Below are 21,341 nucleotides of genomic sequence, written 5' to 3' on the forward strand. Positions count from 1 at the left end.
TTGATTTTAACTGCTTTTAAAAAACATCTTTTTGGAGTTGGGTATGGTGTTGCATACCTGTAATCCCCGCTACTCAGGATTCTGAGGTAGAAGAACCACAAGTTGGAGAACAGTCTGGGCAATTTAGTATGACCCTGTCTCAAAATAAAAAGTGAAAACAGCTGCAGATGTAGTTCAGTAGTAGAATGCCCCTGATTCAATCCTTAGTATCATGAAAAAAGAAAATGGAAAATTTAAAAAAATAAAAGAAAATGAAAAACTGGCTAAAAAATAGAGACCAATAATAATTTGTAAATAGATTGCACTCTGAAATAAATAAGAATTTATTTTGTGGTACTATTAAACCCAAGAGCATTCTAGCACTGTTAGATCCCCAGCCTTTTAATTTTTTATTTTGAGACAGGGTCTGCTAAATTGCTGATGCTGACCTCAAATTTATGATCCTTCTGCCTCCTCCTCCTGAGTAGCTGGGATTACAGGCACAAACCACTGAGTGCATGACTTAGTCAATTTTGTACTTCTCATTTCTGTAGTAACAGTGAAACTTGCCATGTTAGCTGAAAAGCTTTTCATTTCCACTATTTCCTAGTACTTCATGACTCCTCTCCAGCCTGGCAGCAGCTGGGGTTCTGTGTCTACTGGCTTAGGAACAGGATGACACAGCAGAATGGAGGAAAAGGAGTCAAATTCCAAAGTCTTTATCAGATTTGGTACAGTAGATGAGGAGGTGACCGAGTCCATATACCAGTTTACTCTGTGGACCACTGCTAATCCCTGAACTGTTTGTTAATTATCAAAAATAAACAGTTAGATGCTTTTCTAGATGATGCACAATATCCAAGGTCATGATTGGCAAACTCGGGTCACCAAACAGTATATAGGCTAAAAATATTAATCCATGACAACTAGAAGCAAACAGAACTGGTCCATCACCACAGATTGCTTGATAAATGCTACTTTAGTCTAACTAGAAGTCTCAGAGAGAAACAAGCGGGCTCAAAATTGCAATGTGAGTCAGGCAAGGTTCTGCACACCTATAATCCCAGCTATTTGGGAGGCTGAGGCAGGAGGATCCCAAATTCTAGGCCAGCCTGGGCAACTTAGCAGATACCCTGCTCAATAAGAGCTAAGCACATAGAAAAATCAGGGGCAGAATGTTCCTGGGTTCAATTTGCAGTATCCCCACGCCCCAAGGAAAAAAACCAAACCAAAATAACAAGAAACCTGTGCGGTGTCCCTGCATCTTGTCCCTATGCCCTGGAAGTCCAAGCACTGCCATGAATAGGGGTTGGGAGGGGAGAGTTGCAAGCAGGAGGACAAGATATATCCTTGACAGGCTGGGAAACTGGAATCTAAAAAAACCCATACCCTTATTCTAAGTATAATCTGGGAAGCAGCAAGATCCTACCAATTCTTTGGAAAATAAAAAGGGTATGGGCATAGCTAGACGCGCCCCCATAGCATGGGAACAGCAGAATGATTTAACATGTGTCCATAAGGAGCCCAAAGGCAGTGAACATCCTTGAACAATTCCACCAAGTAAGCACAAAGAACACTTAATGCTCTCACATGTCCAAATGGACTGAGACATAGACCTGCAGAAAATTCACAGCTGAGATAAGCAACATTACAGGCTGCTATAGTGCAGCTACCTGTATGCACCAACACCTGAGGTCTAGATGAGACAAATTAGCAAATACCAGTGTGGGCACTTAAGGGTCAGATGTTTTCCCTCTGTAGAGTCCTTGATGCCATGTGACACCATTGTCACCAAATGAGATTGTAAAGCTGTCAGGAAGAGAAACACTCCCATAATGACCAAGAGTAAATTTCCATTACCTGGGAAAATGGTGACTCATGATTCAAATTCAATGGAATTTTTTAAAAAGTATTCACCATTTCTTTCAAACTTGAGTCTGGGATGAGATTCATACCTACTCTGGGTTTCTTTATCCAGAATGATAGATGTATGTCTGAACTTTTACTTTCTTCTGATTTTAATAGCAATGTATATGGTATTTTATTGTTATGATATTTGCTATTAATTCCTCCTATTCTCAATGATGTTAAGGCCTATCAATTTTAAGTTGCCTAGGGCTTTATTTTTTTTAATTGATTTTATTTTTTAAGTACATGACAGTAGAATGCATTACAATTCTTATTACACATATACAGCACAATTTTTCATGTGTTTGTATATAAAGTATGTTCACACCAATTCATATCTTTTTTCTTATTTATTTTGCATCACGATTCTTAATACACCATTATATAATAATTTATCGTATCTCTGATTATATATAAGGTATGTTGACACCAAATTCACATCTTCATACATGTATTTTGTATAATGATGAGGGTCTCCTTTCACCATCCATGCTATTCCCCTTGTCCCTCCCTTTCTCTCCCACCAATTCATGTCTTCATACATGTACTTTGGATAATGATGTCCATCACATTCCACCATCATTGCTAACTCCCTGCCTAGGGCTTTATTTTTAATAAAGTAATATTAGACACTGAATTTCATCTAGATGGTCTTATTTTTCTCTGTCACCTATTCGGTAATGAAGTACACAGCATATTTTCTTTTTACCATAACATCAGGGATTTATTTATAGATTCTAAATTCTGTTCCTTTGATCTATATGATATTCTTATGCCAGTACCACAATGTCTTGATTATTGTTCCTTTGTGAAAGCTTTGAAATCTGGACATGTGAGTCAACTTTGTTCTTCTTAAGATTGTTTTGGCATTGGTGGTCTCTTGCATTTCCATATTTGATTTAAGGTTGGTTTATCAGTTTCCAAAGATACAATAGCAAATGGTGGCACTAGGACTCAGTTCTTTTTATTTCCAATCTATATACTCTGTCTTATATGTGTAGAAAATTTCTTCTGATTAAACAGGATTATTTCAACACAGCTGTTGCTTTCTCTAGATCTACCCTCAGTTTCAGAGGTTCAGTCCATGGTCAGCATAGCTCTGGGTCCAAGATGAGGTTTTATGGCAGAAGGTGTAGCTGAGGAAAGCAGCTCAAGACATGGAAACCAGGAAGCCTAGAAACAGATTTTCTTAATATACCCTTAATTTTGCCTATTTGTTTTAATTCACAGCTAAGTTTTATTGTTTTATTATTTACAATCTTAAAAATCAAAATATATAGGTGTTTGGTGGGTATGTTTTTTGCACACTTATTTGGATAAGCTTTGATATGGGGATTATGCTAGGCTTGTAAAATGAATGATAATGCCACTAAATTTTTTTTCACACTTCAGATTCTAGAATGTAAGACTACCTACAAGGTTTCTTCAAGGTGTATTAGAAATTTTCCACAATATTTTCCAATTGGGACTGAAAATTTGGGGGCAGTAAAATTTTCAATGTCCCATTTCCTACCCACCAGTTGATCTATCTGAACAGTTGATCTTTTCAGATTTTCCATTTCTTTCTGAGTCAGTTTTATTATTTTATTTTTTGAAAAAATACATTTTATCCTTCTGTACTGGGGATTGAATCCAGGAGTACACTACCCCTGAGCTACATCCCCAGCACTTGCTTTATGTTTTGAGAAAGGGCCTCACTGAATTGCCAAGACTGTCCTGGAACTTGCAATACTCCTGCCTTAGACCCCCAAGTCACTGGGATTACCCTGTACATAGCCAAAAAAGTTTTTTAAAATATAAACTACAAATTGCTAAAATTGACTCATCAGAGGAGTTAGATGTGGTTGTGCATGCCTATAATCCCAGAAACTCAGGAGGCTGAGCAGGAGGATTGCAAATTCGAAGCCAGCCTTGATAACTTGATAACAAATTAGCAAGACCCTGTCTCAAAATTCAGCAAATAAAAAAGGACCAGAGATATATCTCAGTGGTAAAAGCACCCCTGAGTTTAATCCTCAGTACCAACAAACAAATGGTAGAACACTTACCCCAAGTGTGTGTGAGGCCCTGGATCCAATGCCCAGAACAACAATAATAAAAAAATAATTTCAATTTTTAAACACTATCACATGAAGTTATTTTTTAAAAATATTTTTAGTTGTGGATGGACACAATACCTTATTATTTTTTTTAAATATGGTGCTGAGGATTGAACCCAGTGCCTCACACATGCTAGGAAACCACTCTACCACTGAGCCACGACCTCAGCTTAACACATAAAGTTATTCTTGATAGTCTGTTATCAGAGCATCTCTCCCTGAATCCTGGAAGTATTCTTTAAGACCAGATTTCCCCCTCCAATGTCCTAATGTCCCACAAATAGCCATCTTCTTTTTGTGCAAGTTTCCCCAGTTATTGGTAGCAACTCTTCTCCAATTATCTTGCCCCACTTCCTTTTGTTCTCCTCCAGTCTTTTCAGGAGCTGCTTCTAATCTTTACCTAAAGGAGCCTGTTTTTGTACAGTGTCAGGAGTCGAGACAGGGGTTTCCTGTTCTAATCTTCTAGTGTTAGAGAAGAAATGTGATACTTTTTCTGGTCTCATTTATTAGATTTAAAGGATGAGCTGAGAGTGAAGAGAAGGGCAGGACCTCCAACTGGGGAAGAGGTCCAGACTCTTGCCCATGACACAAAGGGCTCTCCAAGATCACACCTGCCTGTATCCTCTCCCAAGATTCCTCCTGTGATAACCTCCCAGCTATAAGGAAGTCAGGCAGTTCTCAGGGCACATTAACTATGTCACCTTTCACTAAGCTGCCAATGCTATTCTATCTGCCCAGGACACTCAAGTTAGATTTCTTGACTTGGACAGTACCTCTTAAGTTTCATGTTTTTTTGTTTGTTTTTAATATTAGGAATTGAACCCAGGGGTGTTCTACCACAGGGCTATATCCCTGGCCCCTTTTATTAGTTCTTTTTAGTTATACATGATAGTAGAATCCATTTTGATATAATTATACAAGCATGAAATATATCTTATTCTAATTAAGACCTCATTCTTATGAATAAACATAATGGTGGGATTCACTCTGATGTATTCATATATGCACATAGGAAAATAATGTCAGATTCATTCCACAGTCTTTCCTTTTCCTATACCCCTTCCCTTCCCTTGATTCCCCTTTGTCTGATCCAGTGAACTTCTCTCCCCCTCCTTTATTGTGGTTTAGCTTCCACATATCAGCAAAAACATTCAATCTTTAGCTTGGGGGACTGACTTATTTCACTTAGCATGAGAGTCTTTAGAGCCATCCATTTGCCAGCAAATGTCATAAAACCATTCTTCTTAATGGCTGAGTAATAATCCACTATGTATATATACCACATTTTCTTTATCCATTCATCTGTTGAAGGGCATCTAAGTTGGCTCCATAGCCTAGCTATTGTGAATTGAGCTGCTACAAACCCATGGCCCTTTTTTATCTTTTGAGACGAGGTCTTGCTAAGTTGCCCAGGCTGGCCTCAAACTTGTGATCTTCTTGCTTCAGTCTCCTTACTAACTGAGATTATAGGCATGCACCACTCGGCCCAGCTAAGAGAAAAAAAAATTTTTTTTAAAAAAGCCACACAATATCTATTTGTCAGTTATACCCCAATAAAGTCAAAGAAAGACAGAAATGAAGAAAGGGAGGAAGGGAGGGAGGGAGGGAAGGAGGGAGTAAGGGAACATGTTTGCCCTTGTAAACTCATATTCTAACTGGAGTAAAGATGGAAAAGGAAGTAAGTAAATTAAGTAGTATGTTACAAAGTGACATACTATTAATGGATAAGGAGGAGATGAGCAAAAGGAAGACAGAGTGCTGGTGCTAGGGATGGATGTGATGGATGTGAGGGAAGGTTGCAGTATAAAAGAGGTCAGGGCAGGCCTTAACTGAGAATAAGCAATTTGAACAAAATCTTAAAGGGAAGAATTCTTGAGAGAAGGAACAACTAAAATTGAAGTCCTAGGATGGGAGTAGGTCAGAAGTTAGGGATCACAGACGAGGATGGCTAGAACAGAGTGTTGAGGAGGCAGCACAGCAGATAATGCCAGAGAAGTGAGGGTGGAGAGAGCACAGTGGGCCCTCTCTACCACTGTGGGATGTAGGCTTATCCTCTGAGTTCAGTGTGGAGTCACTGCAAAACTTTTAGAAAAGAATGACATGACATATTTTAAGGGATCACTCTGCTGTGCTGATAAGTGAATATTTTATGTTGATAAGAGAACATACTGAGATAATAAAAGATGTTAAGGTTACAAAGTAAAAACTGATTGGTATAAAATGTAAGAGAGTCCTTGGACATTAGAAGAGTTGGAAGGAAAAACAGAAAAAATTTCTCACAAAGGACAAAAATATAGAAAACAGGAGATAAAATGACCAACATCTTTTTAAAAATTCCAAAAACAGGAAACAGAGACATGTGAAAGAATGAAATTATCAAAGAAATTAATTTCAAAAAATTCCTTAAAAGTAAACGACATGAGTTTCCAGCCTGAAATGGACAATAGCATGATGTACAATGGGTGCCAGATAATAACAGGTCAATAAGACACGTTTGTGAAATTTTAGAACACCAAAGACACAATACAAGCTAAATAACAAAGAAAGAGCCAAAATTCAGAGTGGCTGACTTCTCCACAGAAGTCACACAAGAAGCTAGAAGGCAATGCAAGCACATTCTCACCTCAGGTAAAGGACAGGGCAGCAGGTTTCCTCATGGACAGTTATTTAAGAGGAAATGGGGGCTGGGGCTGTGGCTCAGTGGCAGAGCGCTTGCCTTGCACATGTGAGGTACTGGGTTCGATCCTCAGCACCACATTAAAATAAAATAAACAAAATGAAGATATCATGTCCATGTAAAACTAAAAAAAAATTTTTAAAAAAGAGGAAATGGATGGAATACTAGGAGATGTGTACAGATGGGAGTCAGTCTGGGCTTCTAACAGAAAAATCATGTGAACTAACAAGATTTATAACTCCATGGAAAATTAATTTGTGCCAGAAGAGGAAAGTAAGTCATCACATACAGCCTGGCTCAGTTTGAATAGGGTGCATACATTCTTAGAAATGTCAGAAAAGATATTAATCCAACTCAATGACACATGATATGGACAAAACAGAGGGACTGGAAGCATCTATAATGGGGGATGATCAGGGAACACCTAAATCTCCATCTTCCACCAGATAAAGTCAATTGATAAGGCCTAACAGAAAAATCATGAAGTGGCAATATAAATATTTCATGTGGAGAGATCAAAGTCAATACTAACAAATTTAGCTGGAGGAGCTGAGAGGGAAGAGGGACTGAATGTGATAACTGATTTTCAGGATAAGCCTCATGGAACTTTAAAAAAAATGAACATTGATAATTTTGGGAAAAACAAAACATTTAAAAGGAAAACTACCATAGCTCCTCATTCCTTAGTAGGTCACAACCTAGTCCTCTGTCAGTTAGCCAAACTCAAGTCCCCAACTCTTCCCATGCCAGCCTAGCCTATAGGCTTCAGATTACAGCGCCCATTACCAGCTTTGGGCTAGCCTAAGTCCATTTGGTCTAGTTCAAGTGAGATCTTTGCAGATCTTTTCAGACCCTGCTGAACCTCATTTCCTCTCCAATCCACTTATCAGAGCAACCATTTTAAAAATTAATCTTTTGTTAAAGCTAATATTGGGGGGCTGGGGATGTGGCTCAAGCGGTAGCGCGCTCGCCTGGCATGCGTGCGGCCCGGGTTCGATCCTCAGCACCACATACAAAGATGTTGTGTCCGCCAAGAACTAAAAAAAAATATTAAAAAATTCTCTCTCTCTCTCTCTCCTCTCTCACTCTCTCTTTAAAAAAAAAAAAAGCTAATATTGGGGGCTAGAGATGTAACTCAGTAGTAGGGTACTTGCCTTGCATGAGCAAGGCCCTAGGTTTGATCCTTGGTACAGATTTTTTTAAATATATTTGTTCATCTAGTTCAAAAATGGATCTCATTTTCCTGAAGTATGCTGCAAACTCCTGGAGGATGGCATAGTGGACAATTCCTTTTTGATGCCTACAAAGTACGATTTGTCTATAACAGGCACTCAAAAAATACTTCATGGATAAACTTAAAGGAAAGATTCAAGGTGAATTAATACACAACTTTAAATCAAAGTTTAGAGATAAAATCAAGGTTAGATTAAAGCTGTGACTGATAATAGTTAAGACATGTGAGGGATCTAATTGTGTCAAGGCAGAGCTACTTTCAAAGTTCTGTGATCTACTTTTTTTAGTTAATGTTTAAGTTGAATTGTTTTAATAAAGATATATTTTGTTCTCATAGTACTCCAGTTCCAAGTTTCAGTGACCTGGGGCTTGATATGTACATGTAGTCCACTCTGCTAACATCTGATATGACTTTATAGACTTTGTGCCTCCCTCATTTGTTTTTCTAGATTGCAAAATCCTAATCTCTGCACAGAGACAAGTTATCTTCTTTTACTGTGAATCTGATAAGACTATTGAAGAGAGATTACTTTTTTACCTCTTATTAGAGGTAGAAAGATGGAAATATCCAGGACAGCAACCCAGTAGAAGATCTTCATGAGTCAATGTTCAGAATGAGCAGGAGTTTTGAAATTGTGTCAAAATAATTCCATGATTCTTTTGGTCTCAGTGTGGTTTCATTTCTCAATAAATAGAAAAACTATTTGGCATTCTCTGACATTCCTCATTCGACATAAGCAAGCAATAAATGTGATACACCACATTAACAGGAAAAGGGACAAAAATTATGATTATCTCAAAAGATAGAAAAAGGGACTTGACAAAATTCAATATCATAGGAAAAAAATCTTAAGTTACAGAAGAAATGTATCTCAACACAATAAAGGTCATGTACAATAAGTCACAGTTAACATCACACTCAATGGGGGTTAGTTGAAAGCCTTTACTCTAAGATCTAGATCAAAACAAGGATGTCCCTTCTCATATTCCTGCAGGTCTTAGCCAGAGCAATCAGGCAAGGGAAAAAAAAAAAAAAAAAGATGCCAGGCACACTGGCACACACCTGTAATCCCAGAGACTCAAGCAGGAGGATCCCAAGTTCAAGGCCAGTTTCAGCAATTTAGCAAGACCCTGTCTTCAAATTAAAAAATAAAAAGATCTAGGGATGCAGCCAGGCACGGTAGCCCATGCCTGTAATCCCAACGGCTTGGGAGGCTGAGACAGGAGAATCATGAGTTCAATGCCAGCCTCAGCAACTGCGAGGTGCTAAGCAATTCAGTGAGATTCTGTCTCTAAATAAAATACAAAACAGGGCTGGGGATGTGGCTCAGTGGTCAAGTACTCCTGAATTCAATCCCTGGTACCAAAAAAAAAAAAAAAAAAGATATAAGAATGCAGTTCAGTGGTAAAGTACCCGATTCAATCCCAATATGAAGAAAAGGAAAAAGAAGAGAAAAAAGAGGAGGAGGAGGAAGAAGAATTGCAAGAGGAAGAGAGTAAGATGACAATGATAAAAATAATAAATACTGGAGTAAATGTGAAGAAAAAAGAACCACTTGTTCACTGTTGGTGGATTTGTAAATTAGCACAGCCACCATGGAAATCAGTATGCAGTTTCCCCAAAAGACTAGGAATGTCACCCATCATATGACCCAACCACACCACTCCTCAGTATTTAGCCTAAAGAATTAAAGTCATCATACTATAGTGATACATGCATACCCAGGTTTATAGCAGCACAATTCATAATAGTCAAACAACATAACCAGCCTAGGAGTCTACAAGTGGATAAATGGATTTTAAAATATGGTATATATACACAGTGGAGTTTTATTCAGCAATAAAGAAATATGAAATTATGTAATTTGTAGGAAAATGGATGCAACAGAGCATTACCTTAAGCAAAATAAGCCAAACTCAGAAAATCAAGGGTTATATGTTCTCTGTCATATCTGGAAGCTAGAGCAGAAAAAGGAAAAAGAGGTAGGGTGGATCTCATGAAAATCAAAGGGAGATCAGGAGAAAAAAGGGAGGAGGGGAGTGGAAAAGGAAATACTTGAGAATGATACTAATCAAATTATATTGTTATATCATGTACAAGTACACATATGTAACAACAAATCCCACTATTATGATTATGCATACTCATAATACAAATTATAATGTAAAATATGGAAAAGAACAAATTCAGAAAAGCTGTAGGTAAATAATAATAATAATACAAACCAAGAAAACAATCCAATTTCTTAAAAAAAAAAAAAAAAAAACAACTCAGGAATAAATCTGACAACCCCAAGAATGGGAAACCTTGACTCTCAACAAGCTCCTTTGTGCTAGTCTTAAAATCATAGATCACAGGGCTGGGAGTGTGGCTCAATGGTAGAGCACTTGCTTAGCATGCATAAAGCCCTGGGTTTGATTTCCAGCACCATTAAATAAATAAATAAATATCTCAAATATGAAAACACATGGCCTGACTTGCTCCAGGTTCCTTCTGGTTGCTTTTTTTTTTTTTTGGTACTAGGAATTGAACTCAAGGGTGCTAAACCACTGAACCACATCCCCAGCCCTCTTTTATTTAGACAGGATCTCACTGAGTCATAAGTGCCTTACTAAGTTGCTGAGTTCGGTTTTGAACTTAGCACAGGAATGCACCACCACGCCTGGCGCTCCTATGCTCACTACGGTCCTCTAGGCCACAATCTCTCCCAGCCTGTTCATAATAAGGCTGCTGCCATTGTTTTAGCTGTAGGGAGATTTCAACCCCAGGGCCTCAGGGCAAACTCTGAAGATACTATTAATCCCAGAGAAAACCCTCTCAAGGGCCCAAGTCTTGGCCAAAAAACTTCAACCTTCATATTGAAGCATTTTCTAGCTAGCTGGCTATTCTCAAGATACTGATAATGAAAGAATGGAGACAGAAAGGGACACCAAGGATTAGGGTTAACTCTAGAGCTAACAGGCTGCCTTCCACAGAAACCAGAGGAAAAAACCTGTTCTGCCTCTGATTGGGTCATAAATTGCACACTGTTCTTTTTGGTAGGTCTTTGGGGTACCAAAGCTCCACTCCTGCCATGGACCTACTGCCTCTTTAGGCCTTGTTTGGTTTCTCAGTGCTCACAAAAGTTTGTTTACGAAATATTCCTGCATTGTTTCCGTGCCCTTTCTACAAAGCTTCCTTAGGCCCCTGGGTGTTATTGTCTAGCTAGAGAATAATGATGGATCTAGAAGGACTATACCTTCTGAGTGTTCTACAACCACTGGCACTGTCGGAGGAGGTCCAGTCTCAAAGAAAATGGTGTTGGTGGCACAGGGTACTCTGGCCAGCACTTCTGATACTGGCAGTGAATATCTTAGGGCATCATTACAACATGGGGTCCGATTTAGTCAGCAGGCCCAAGATACTGCATTTTTAATAAGTCCCCAAGTGATATCCACACCATTGATCCAGAGACCAGCCCCTGAGCAGCAAAGGACAAGTGTGGGAATACTGAGGGAGGAATGGTGAAAACAGGGAAGAATAAGCTCCTCTGAACCACCTCATTTTCAAGTTCTTCTCCACAGGGCCTTCTCTGCCTTGATGCACAGAGGGATCCAGGCCCAGCAACGTGCTATCAAAAGGCCAGGGGCTGAGGTATCTTCACAACCTCCAGTAGGCAGTTCTGTCAGTGAAGGGAGCTGGGTTAGCTCCTGCCCTTGGTTCTGGGGTAGATCTGTCAACAGAATGGCAGGTTCCTCAGGATGGCCCCAGGAACAGCAGATGGGCCCACATCTTTTATCCCAGACCAAGGGAGTGATCTCAGTCTCCATGTACCCGGTGCTTACTATGTGTAAATTCTCTGTACAAACTGCTTCATTTCACCCCCCACCTCCACTTTATATAAAAACTGTGCTCCAAAGGTAATTAGTCCAATAACCCATGCACTTAACTGATTTAACTACATACCTTTGGGACTGAATCTAGGAAAAAAGTATCAGGATAAGAATTTAGATGACAGGCCAAGCCAACCAATGGACACTGACTTTGTATAACCCTTAGTAGAAACTCAACATAAGGGTTGGGGATATAGCTCTGTGGTGGAGCACTTGCCCAATATGCGCAAGTCGTAGGTTCAATCCCCAGGACAGTGCAAGTAAGTCAGCACTGTTAATTCTCCCTGGTATGTAACTCCCTGGGTATGTAACACTAATGGGACGCTTCCTATGCCAGCTAGTGTGTGTAGTCTATGAACTGGGCCTGCTGGCTTGAGCAGAAAGCCAAGAGGCTTTCACTCACCTGGGAGCACCGTTTGCAGAGCAGCTGGCCTGCAGAACAGTTGGCAGAGGGCCATTTAGTAAAGTCTGAATTGAGTAGAATCAGTCCACCTGCTTACACAATGGAACAAAGTACAGCCTGCACAGTGGGCCACACCTGTAATCACAGCAACAGGGCCAGTGGGGGGTGCTTGAAAGAGGAAGATCAAGTTCAAGGTCAGGCTCAGTCTCTGGAATTACAGGTGCCACACCAGCCAGAATGAAGGTTTAAAAATGGGGGGAGAGAAACGGAGAGAGAAAGAAAAGCACATGGAAATAGTAGGAGACCTTCAATGATACATAAAATTATAAGAGGTTATGAGGGGCAAGGGGGAGGGAAAAAAAGGGAGAGAATTGAACAACAGCAGGGGAGGTAGAGAGGGAAGATGGGAGGGGAGGGGAGGGGGGATAGTAGGGGATAGGAAAGGTAGCAGAATACAACAGTCACTAATATGGCATTATGTAAAAATGTGAATATGTAACAGATGTGATTCTGCAATCTGTATTTGGGGTGAAAATGGGAGTTCAAAACACAATTTGAGTCAAATGTATGAAAGATGATATATCATGAGCTATGTAATGCTTTAAATAATCAATAAAAAAAAGTAGTCCTGGACATGATTAATAAGTGTAATAGTTGTCACAAATTTAGAACACCTGGTTTAACCAGACTTAAAATGGGAGGAGCTGCTTTTAGATGATATCCATTTGACACTTGACCTTGGTCCCCATTACTCTTAAAATCTATCCCTTTACTTTGATTCTTTATTTGCCCAGTCCCTAAAGTCATTCATTCAGGTTTGGCCTAAGTAAGAATAATACCTAATTCAGGATTTTCTCAAGGATTAAAATGATGATGAAAAGTACTTAGCACAATATCTGGAAAAGGGTTCAAGAAATGTTCACCATTATTATGGAGGCTTAGACCTCCTCTAATAAGCATCAGTATAGTTATGCAAAGAAGTTACATGTGTGATAAGATACTCAGGTAACAGGAATGCTCAAACAGCAGCAAAGGTCATTCCTTCAGGGGGCCACTAGAGAGGGATTCCTATTCCAGTTAGGAAGTCTTGGGGCCCCAAAACTACATGCATATAATGGAAAATTACAATAATGTGGCCAGGGGTGGGTATGTGGCTCAGTGATGGTGTGCCTGCCTAGCACATGTGAGGCCCTGGATTTGGTCCCCAACACTTGGGTTGGGGGAAACTGATCTTTCCAAAAAAAATCATGGAAACCTATACAAAACAGAATAGAAAAAAAAAAAAATAGGGCCATACAATTGAAGCTCAAATTAAAAAAATAAAAAGGTATCCATGTTTATATGCTTAGAACATTTCTGTAAACTATATAAGGAACTTAATTGGACAAGCTTTGGAGGTGAGTTTGGAGAGCAAATGTTTACTCTTGACTTTATACCTTTCTGTTCCATCTTGATTTCCCCCTTACAAGAAAAAAAAAGACCAAGTAATTTAATTTGGCTGAAACTACTATGTGTGAGCTTTGCAAGCACTGCCCAACATAAAGTTTTACAAATATTATCTCACATTTTCACTGACAAGGCCCAACAACTTTAGAATACCAGATTCCCTAGGCTCCTTTCCCATTTCTAAATGCACCCAAACTTGGAGGCTGCCCTCATTCCCGAGTCATCTTCTCTCTGTACACTCACTCCACCTGTGATCTCATCCAACCCCAGGTTCTGAAGATAATGTCTAAACACTGAGTCCTACATTTCTATCTCTAGCTTAAACGCTCTCTTGTGAACTCCACACTGTTCTGCAACACCACAGCACCACCTGGATGTCAAGGAGACATCTACATTTACATATCCAAAAACAAACTCATCTTTCCCCCGCAAATTGCCCTATCACAGCCTTCAAAATTTCAGTTGATGGTACATCCACGCTTATAGTTGTTCAAATCTATTAACCTCAGAGTAAATGAATGACTAGAAAGTAGAGTCTAACTCATGATGCCAGTTACCCCAAAACAGTTATTCCTGGGTACTTTATAAAATCATTAAACCATGTTTTCTGAATTATGTCTAAAGTTAACTCATGTTTAGTCCAAGATTTGGATTCTGACATTTTAATTTCTTTTGAATATAAGTCACTTTTTCAAGCAAAGAAATAGAATCAACCTAAGGATGTGGTCCTCCAGGGATCCAAGCCAAGTCTTGAGATCTTCAGCAGAATGAGACTATAGTACCAGGTGCTACCAATAGAGTTATACACTCTAAATAGTAACCACTTATCTTCATTTTTTTTTCATTAGGGAACAGCCAGAAGTTCAGTCTTTAAAGGCATGATAATATAGAACATCTTGATCTACAAAGGATAGAATGACCCAAATTATAAGCAGGCCATCCTATTGCAAAACAAGATCAGAGCTGGTCAAGGATTGGTTATCAGAGACAGTGCTTATACTTTGAAATTTACTCTGTGGCTCAAAAAATTCCTGGTTCCTGTCACTAAGAAACAAAGTAAAAAATATTACAGATGGATCCACATTAACATGTGGTTTTAGGGAGGTCTTCCACCAGAATGTGAAAGTAGAGTTAAGTGTAGGGGATAAGATCTTTTGATATTTTAAAAATAAATTACTTATAACTAAGAAATTAGACATACCACACTCTTCCATTTGCTACAATAACAAATTGACAAAGAAGACTATTTAAAAGAAATGCTCAATATAAAGAGGGTGGGAATGGTACCACTTTCCACTACAGGATAATCTCCTGTTTTCCCAATTAGCATTGCTATTCTTCCATGATACAAATTCATGTGGAAAAACTTGTTGAGTTTTGCCACGGCCAGATGAAAAACACAGCGTTTCCTAATTAGCTAATTAAGCTCAATGAACATTTTTGGGATGGAACCATAAACTCTGGCCATTGTTTTGTCAAACATCTGCAAACTGCATAACTCCTCAGCCCTTAGCCATAGTTTCTGTTCAATATCTTAAAGCTGAGTTTAGTTCCACTGTGACTTGTCTCAGGGCTGAAGTGAGTGTTAGTCATCAAAGTCTGGAATGTCATCATAGGAGTAACCCCGGTAGCCTTTAGACGCATAGTAGGCGATGCGCAGATGGTAAAATCCTGGCAGGAACACCAGAATGCCAATAATCAGGACAGGAACGGCCCGGTCTGCCCCCTGGTGGCAGAAGAAGGAAAACATCAGAATTATACAAGTTAATAAATTTTAAGTGAAAGACACAGGCATTGTATACTTTCCTGAACATTTTCTTTTAACAGTACACAAGGGAAAAGATTTACATTTATTTTCTTCCAGTTTATAAAGTGAAGGAAAGGCAGGGCATACTTGTAATCCTAGCTGCTCAGAAGGCTGAGGTAACTCAAGGCCAACCTAGGCTACATCAAGACCCCTTCTCAGTCACTCAATCAACTGAAGGAAAACTGCAAAGTACCAAAAACTATAAAAGAAAAATTATCCATTCTATTCCAGATATACGGCTCATTTCTTCTTTTTAAAAATATTTTTGTAGTTGTTGATAGACCTTTATTTTATTTATTCATATGCAGTGCTGAGAATTGAACCCAGTGCTTCACACATGCCAGGCAAGTGTGCTACCACTGAGCCCCAGCCCCAGCCCCTCCTTCTCCTTTTTAAAAGTTCTTAATTGTGGACATATCATATTCTCTGTCCTATTGTCTGTTAATAATAAGTATTTGTTATTATTATAACTCTTCATATATTTAAATGTGTTAACACTCTACCGAAATGGACATATCATACTTTTACTCTGCTGTTCTTTGCATAGCTATTGGACATGCTGTGCCTTTCTTACTTTTTATAATTGTACAGAATACCACAATAAACCCATGCTTTTCTCTGTGTTAACAGAATGAATGTGAATAATAGAATCAGTTCAGGACAACTATGTATTGAGGACAGCCTGAGAGAAAGAGCTACTAAATATCACTTTAGGTTTCTAAGGTATACTGAAACTTAATAGGAACTCCAACCAAACCCAACATAAAAAGGAACTAAACTGATGTATGGCTCAGTGGTACCAGACCTATACATTAACTGCTTCTCCCCACTCACCAGTAAGTCTGTACTGCTGCAAAGCTACAATGACAGAATGCTGCTCTAGCTAGAGCCCCTTATCAAAAATGAATCTTGGATGCTAGGCTCAGCTATGCATAATTTGTCATAGTTCCAAACTATGACAATGGGCAAATTGTCCAATATTTCAGTGACCAAGTTTGCCTACCCACTTCACAGGAAATATAGGAAAACTTTGTTGCTCAGAGGAAAACATGTTTTATTATTTTATATACATATGTTATACACACACACACACACACACACACACACACATATATACGGATGTATGTATTTTTTAATATTTTTTTTAACATGTCCCTCAGGTTTCCATTTGAGAAGTTTTGTTAAACTCACTGGCACCCAAACCAGGGCAATACTGGTGGCAATACCTGGTGGCTCAGTATTAGCATGGCAACTCATCATTGGGACTAAAAGAAAATCTTTTTCTTCTTTCTGCTGGAAACTACAGCTGTGGCTCTTGTCTTAAAGATCTCATGGCACATTCCCACATGCCCATCAGCTTACCCCTTTGCTAATGTAGCCTGACAGCAGGAGGGAGCCTATGATAATGAGAAAGGCGCCAATCAAAAACAGCACAGTGGCAAGTGCAATGGCCTTATAAGGGATCTTAGGAGGGCTTTTCTTAAACTGGAAGAGAAAACAAAAACAAAAAAGACAAAGAACATCATTATGAAAATACCAGGGCTACCAGGGCAAAAACACTTTAAAGCAGGGAGGATAATTAAGAACCAAACTGGATACTTCAAGTGTGTTGAAATATGTCCTACCATCCAGTGCAACTCTGGGAGAGAAAGGGAAAGGACAGGTTACTCAAAGGAATTCCAAGGAAATGTCATATTTTCTAGTTTTAACTAATTCCACACACCATTCACTGTACCTTAATTTTTTTTTCAAGAAATAAAAACAGGAACTACTTTATGGTTATTTGTTCATTATACATTTATTAAATGCCTTGCACAGGTACTAACTTATAACATGCCAAGGAAAAGTGAAGAAGTTAAGAGATTTTTGACATCCAAAGTTAAGTCTGTACACCCTGGAAGGTTTTTAGAAACAGAAAATTCCAATTTTTTTTGTAAGGCATTACCACTCAAACAGTTCAATTCAAGCTTAAGATTCACACACAAACTTTCTAATGTTTGGCTCACAGTTGAATCTGAGCTAACTGGCTGGAAGCTTCCCAGATCTATTTTTATCTGTCCTTTAAGTATGGGTCCAGAGAGTACAAACAATAATTGATTTATTTATATTTAAAAGGATGGGTTCCTGTTATTTCTAGTTTTATCTAGAATATTCTACTTTAAGTGGAAGTGGGCAAAAAGAGATGATATGCTACTATTTTGTAGATAATGGTCAAGGTAGAATATAAACTTATCAATATTCTGTTTTACTTACTGTTTATCAAAGAATACCTTTAATAAATTGGATCTCATGACATCAGGAAAGAATGAAGATTCCCACAATCTGCTGGCTTCAGCAGTTAGTTTCTCCCTTAAAAGATGAACTGACTTTGACTAAAGAGTAAATAAACAATCCTTAACACAAATCCACTTAAAATCTGATTATTTTTGGATAAACTAAATAAAGTGTACAACTATAGGACTCTGGCATTACAATTACATTTTTTTTTCAAGAAATAGATAATATTAGAATTGGTTTGAAACTGCCCTGCCAAGGTTTGCTTCAGCAAGCTAGGGCTAAGAGTCTCAGAAATGAGTTTACTTCTCACTGTTCATTCCAATCCTCAGGGACAATTAGCAAAACTTCCACCATGAAGGTCTTCCTGCTAACTCATCAGAATAGTCACCAATCTTGTCACTTCCCTTCTGCATTTACCTGAAGGTCAATGTAGCCATCATCTGTGCTGGAGAGCCTTGAGTATTTTACTTTACTACTGGGGATTCCAGTAGCCAGATTAGTACGAGACGGCATCATAACACACGGACACAGCTACAGTCTAAAACAACAATGAAAAAAAGTGTTACTGTCTGTATGTGATGATAATACATTAGAGCCAACTTCAGATTCTATCTACTGGAATTCTAGGCTGCCATATCATATTGCAACTGATGATTTAGGCTTCATTGCTCTTAAAACCTGATATTCCTTTGACACAGTGCAAAAAACCTCAGTACGTATTTAATTTGGTTTGTCCTCATAGAATGAGAACCAGGACATTCACCAAGAACCAAATTCCAGTTTACCTTACCACCAGTGTTCCCTAATTCTTCCAAAGTCACCAGAGAGTAGCTGGAAGAGGGACTTAAATTCAGGTGCACTTGATGCTAAAGAAGTACTTCTTGCCCCCTACCCCAGCTTAGAAACATACACTCAAGTGATTTTCTTATTTACCAAGGAAGGAAAAGAGGGTGGGAAATGGAATACACTCACATCAGCATTTTGCTTATTTCCCCTTGTTGGATGATATCACCCTTTTAATTCATTCTTATAAATTTTGATAACCTCTTGGCTATTAGTACTACAGTGCCTTTAATATACCCCTCTCTGTTCCACTCCAAACACTGATAAGTTGTGATTCCATTTTCTGGGCTGTGTGGCTACCTAAAAATACTGAATTAAACAAACAAACCTGAACTAAAAATCTGGCTTATTGTTCAAAATATTTGAAGATGGCAGTAATGAAATCATTCCTACATTGTCTGTTTGAAAGTGGATAAGACTTAAAAGCAATGACATTTAAATTTTAAAAATCTGAAATCTGTACACTTTTCCTCCATATAGTCACCAAGGTATGTGAACAAGTAAATTTAAATTCAAAAGCATCTGAGAAACTTAAGTATTTCAACAAGGGCAACAGAACAGACTGGCCTTTCTCCAAGTGACATTTAGTAAATCATGACTATAAGTTATCATGTGGCAGTTACCATTTACTTAGCCTTGGTTAGGTGTCAGGCTCATCTCTAAATGCTGTATACATATTTGACCAAAACTTGACTAATTATTATAGTCGACTTAAAGTAACAGCATTATGAAAGAACTGGTGCTAATCCTGTCATTTTTATTAACACTAGTCCAATAATCAAGTATTGAAAAAAATACAAGTAATGCTAACCCATATGCTTTTCTAAAAGGGTCAGAGGGATGGGGATGTACCTCAGTGTTAGCATGCCCACCTATCACATACTAGGTAGGCCCTGGATTCAATCCCAAGTGGGGGTTGGAGTAATCGGGGGAGTTAGAACAAGGTGCATTAAATATTAGGTTATTAGTGTAGCGATTAATTAAAGTTAATTCTATAAAACTTAAAGTTCAAACTACCAATGTGTGTTAGTTTTGAGGGCATTTGACTATACCCGATTTGTATAATCCTTTCTTTAAAAAAAAAAATTATCCTCCATTAATTATTCACACACTTGCATATAACAAAAACACTCAAGGTGTGAGAAGGAGAGGGGAGACAAATGCTTATGAAACCAGAGTTTTGAGATGAGACTAAATTGCCCATTTCACCAATTTCTTCTGGGTTCTTGTCTCCCAAATTTTGAAGACTAAAATCCACAATCACGGAAGGGAAGGAGTAGAATCTATTTAAGCAATAAGAAATAGAACTCCCCGCCAAGCCGGAGGGGGACTGATAACAGAAAAACATTTTGGTGTGCCAGCTTAGGAGTTTATATATTGTTTTGGGCAGAGCGTGGAACGAAATCTATGTAAAATAGACCATCCAGTTCACTTCCATTGTCCTTCCCATGAGCCATCCTTCTTCCTACTAACTTCATCTGTGCTCACCCCCATCTTCCATTCTCCACCTCTGGGACAAAGGAATTAGCTGGAGGTGTTCCCACAGATGAGCCTCAAGGTCTTTTACATTTGAAACAGGCTTTGAAGGTGCTGCTCATTAATAGGTCTACCAGTTAGCCTCCAGGTGTGGTTGAATGGGGCCCATCTTGGTCATTTTACTATCTATTCTAGCTTATTTTCATTCACTTATTCATGGTAAAGATAAAAAGAAAATTCAAAGTCTCAAAGTTTCTAACAGGCTTTTAACCATCTCCACCGCAACCTCCAAATTCCCTCAGCCCCTGAAGTGTTAATAAGAGCATCAGTAAAGCCCAGTGCCTGACATTACGCTCCTTTATATCCTTATTTTCCTGCCCGTCTCCGGACGTCGCCACGCAAGGAAAAGCCGACCCACATTTAGACCAAAAGCAAACAAAACTAGTTTCTGGAAAGAGGCCACCGTGCGAAGCAAACCAACGCTTCACATCTAGGACTCCGGCAGAGAACTCCAGTTTGCTTCAGGCGGGAACATTGGCTTGTAGCGAGGGGGTGCGAAGCTCCCGCCCCGCCCCGCCCCGCCCCAACCCACGCATGTCTTACCCGAGCACCGCGCCAAGACTGGAGCTAGAGAGGAACTCGCCCACGGCTACCAGCCGAGGCGTCCCAGGCCTCATGGCACAACCAACCTAACCGCCGACCTACCAAGTATCAGCTCGCCGCCGGAAGTGGCGTGCGGATGAAGGCGCGCCGGAAGTTGCGTCACCAAGAGCGACTTCTCACCCGCTTCCTGGGCGCGCCCAGGATAGCCCTTGGCGGGAGAAGTCATCTTGCAGCAAGCGCTGGGGCTTGTCCGGGCGTGTCTGGTGGTTGGAAGCTGCTGCGACCTGGTCAGCCCGCGGCCACCGTCAGAGTGGCAGGCGAGAATACATAGGGCCCCGCCCACCTGGGTCATAGTAGGGGCCCGGATAAGGCTGCAGTGATTCCTTTCTTAGTCCCCTGTGGGCCTAAGCCCGGGACTTCAGTGTACCCAGATCTCAATTCAGTGCTCAAGGGACACAGACTACCACTGCACTCTAAGCAGATCTATTCTTGGGCCTTCCCTCCCCTGGCCAGTAGCGTTTCGCCCTGGTAAATGGCCGGCCCACAAGGGACTTTTGCACCATGTGAAGCTTTTTGAAATAAGGCCTACTAACGTACAACTTACACATGGTGAAGTACAATTGGATGAATTCAGACAAATTTTACAGTCCTGGAACTGTGACCAGTCTAGTTAAATATTTCCAGCCCCCCACCCCCGCCAAAGTTCCAGACAGCTTT

General features: G+C 39.4%; 1 protein-coding gene across 2 annotated transcripts; it reads right to left on the reverse strand.

Annotated features, from left to right (window-relative positions):
* Positions 1-15,186: 15,186 nt before the first annotated feature.
* TMEM230 (transmembrane protein 230) lies at positions 15,187-20,754 on the reverse strand. Of its 2 annotated transcripts, none has more exons than XM_081292218.1 (4): positions 20,625-20,754; positions 18,120-18,240; positions 16,788-16,910; positions 15,187-15,344 (listed from the first exon to the last, which is right to left on the reverse strand). In XM_081292218.1, the coding sequence occupies exons 2-4, from the start codon at positions 18,216-18,218 to the stop codon at positions 15,204-15,206; spliced, it is 363 nt and encodes a 120-aa protein (XP_081148344.1). In that variant the 5' UTR covers positions 18,219-18,240; positions 20,625-20,754; the 3' UTR covers positions 15,187-15,203. The 2 variants fall into 2 exon arrangements, with proteins under 2 accessions (XP_081148344.1, XP_081148343.1); XM_081292217.1 differs by lacking the exon at positions 20,625-20,754 and adding an exon at positions 17,696-17,774 and having other exon boundaries at positions 18,120-18,242.
* Positions 20,755-21,341: the final 587 nt, after the last annotated feature.

The sequence above is a fragment of the Spermophilus citellus genome (assembly GCF_964194105.1).
Source record: "Spermophilus citellus genome assembly, chromosome: 4".
Lineage (NCBI taxonomy): Eukaryota > Metazoa > Chordata > Mammalia > Rodentia > Sciuridae > Spermophilus > Spermophilus citellus.

Excerpts from the sequence above, each read along its gene's own strand:
- TMEM230 (XM_081292217.1), bottom strand. The coding sequence starts at position 18,142 with ATGATGGCTACATTGACCTTCAG. Across the intron at positions 17,775-18,119 it reads ATGGCTACATTGACCTTCAG|GGAGAAACTAACTGCTGAAG; the intron begins GTAAATGCAGAA and ends TCATCTTTTAAG. Across the intron at positions 16,911-17,695 it reads TGAGATCCAATTTATTAAAG|TTTAAGAAAAGCCCTCCTAA; the intron begins GTATTCTTTGAT and ends TTTCTCTTCCAG.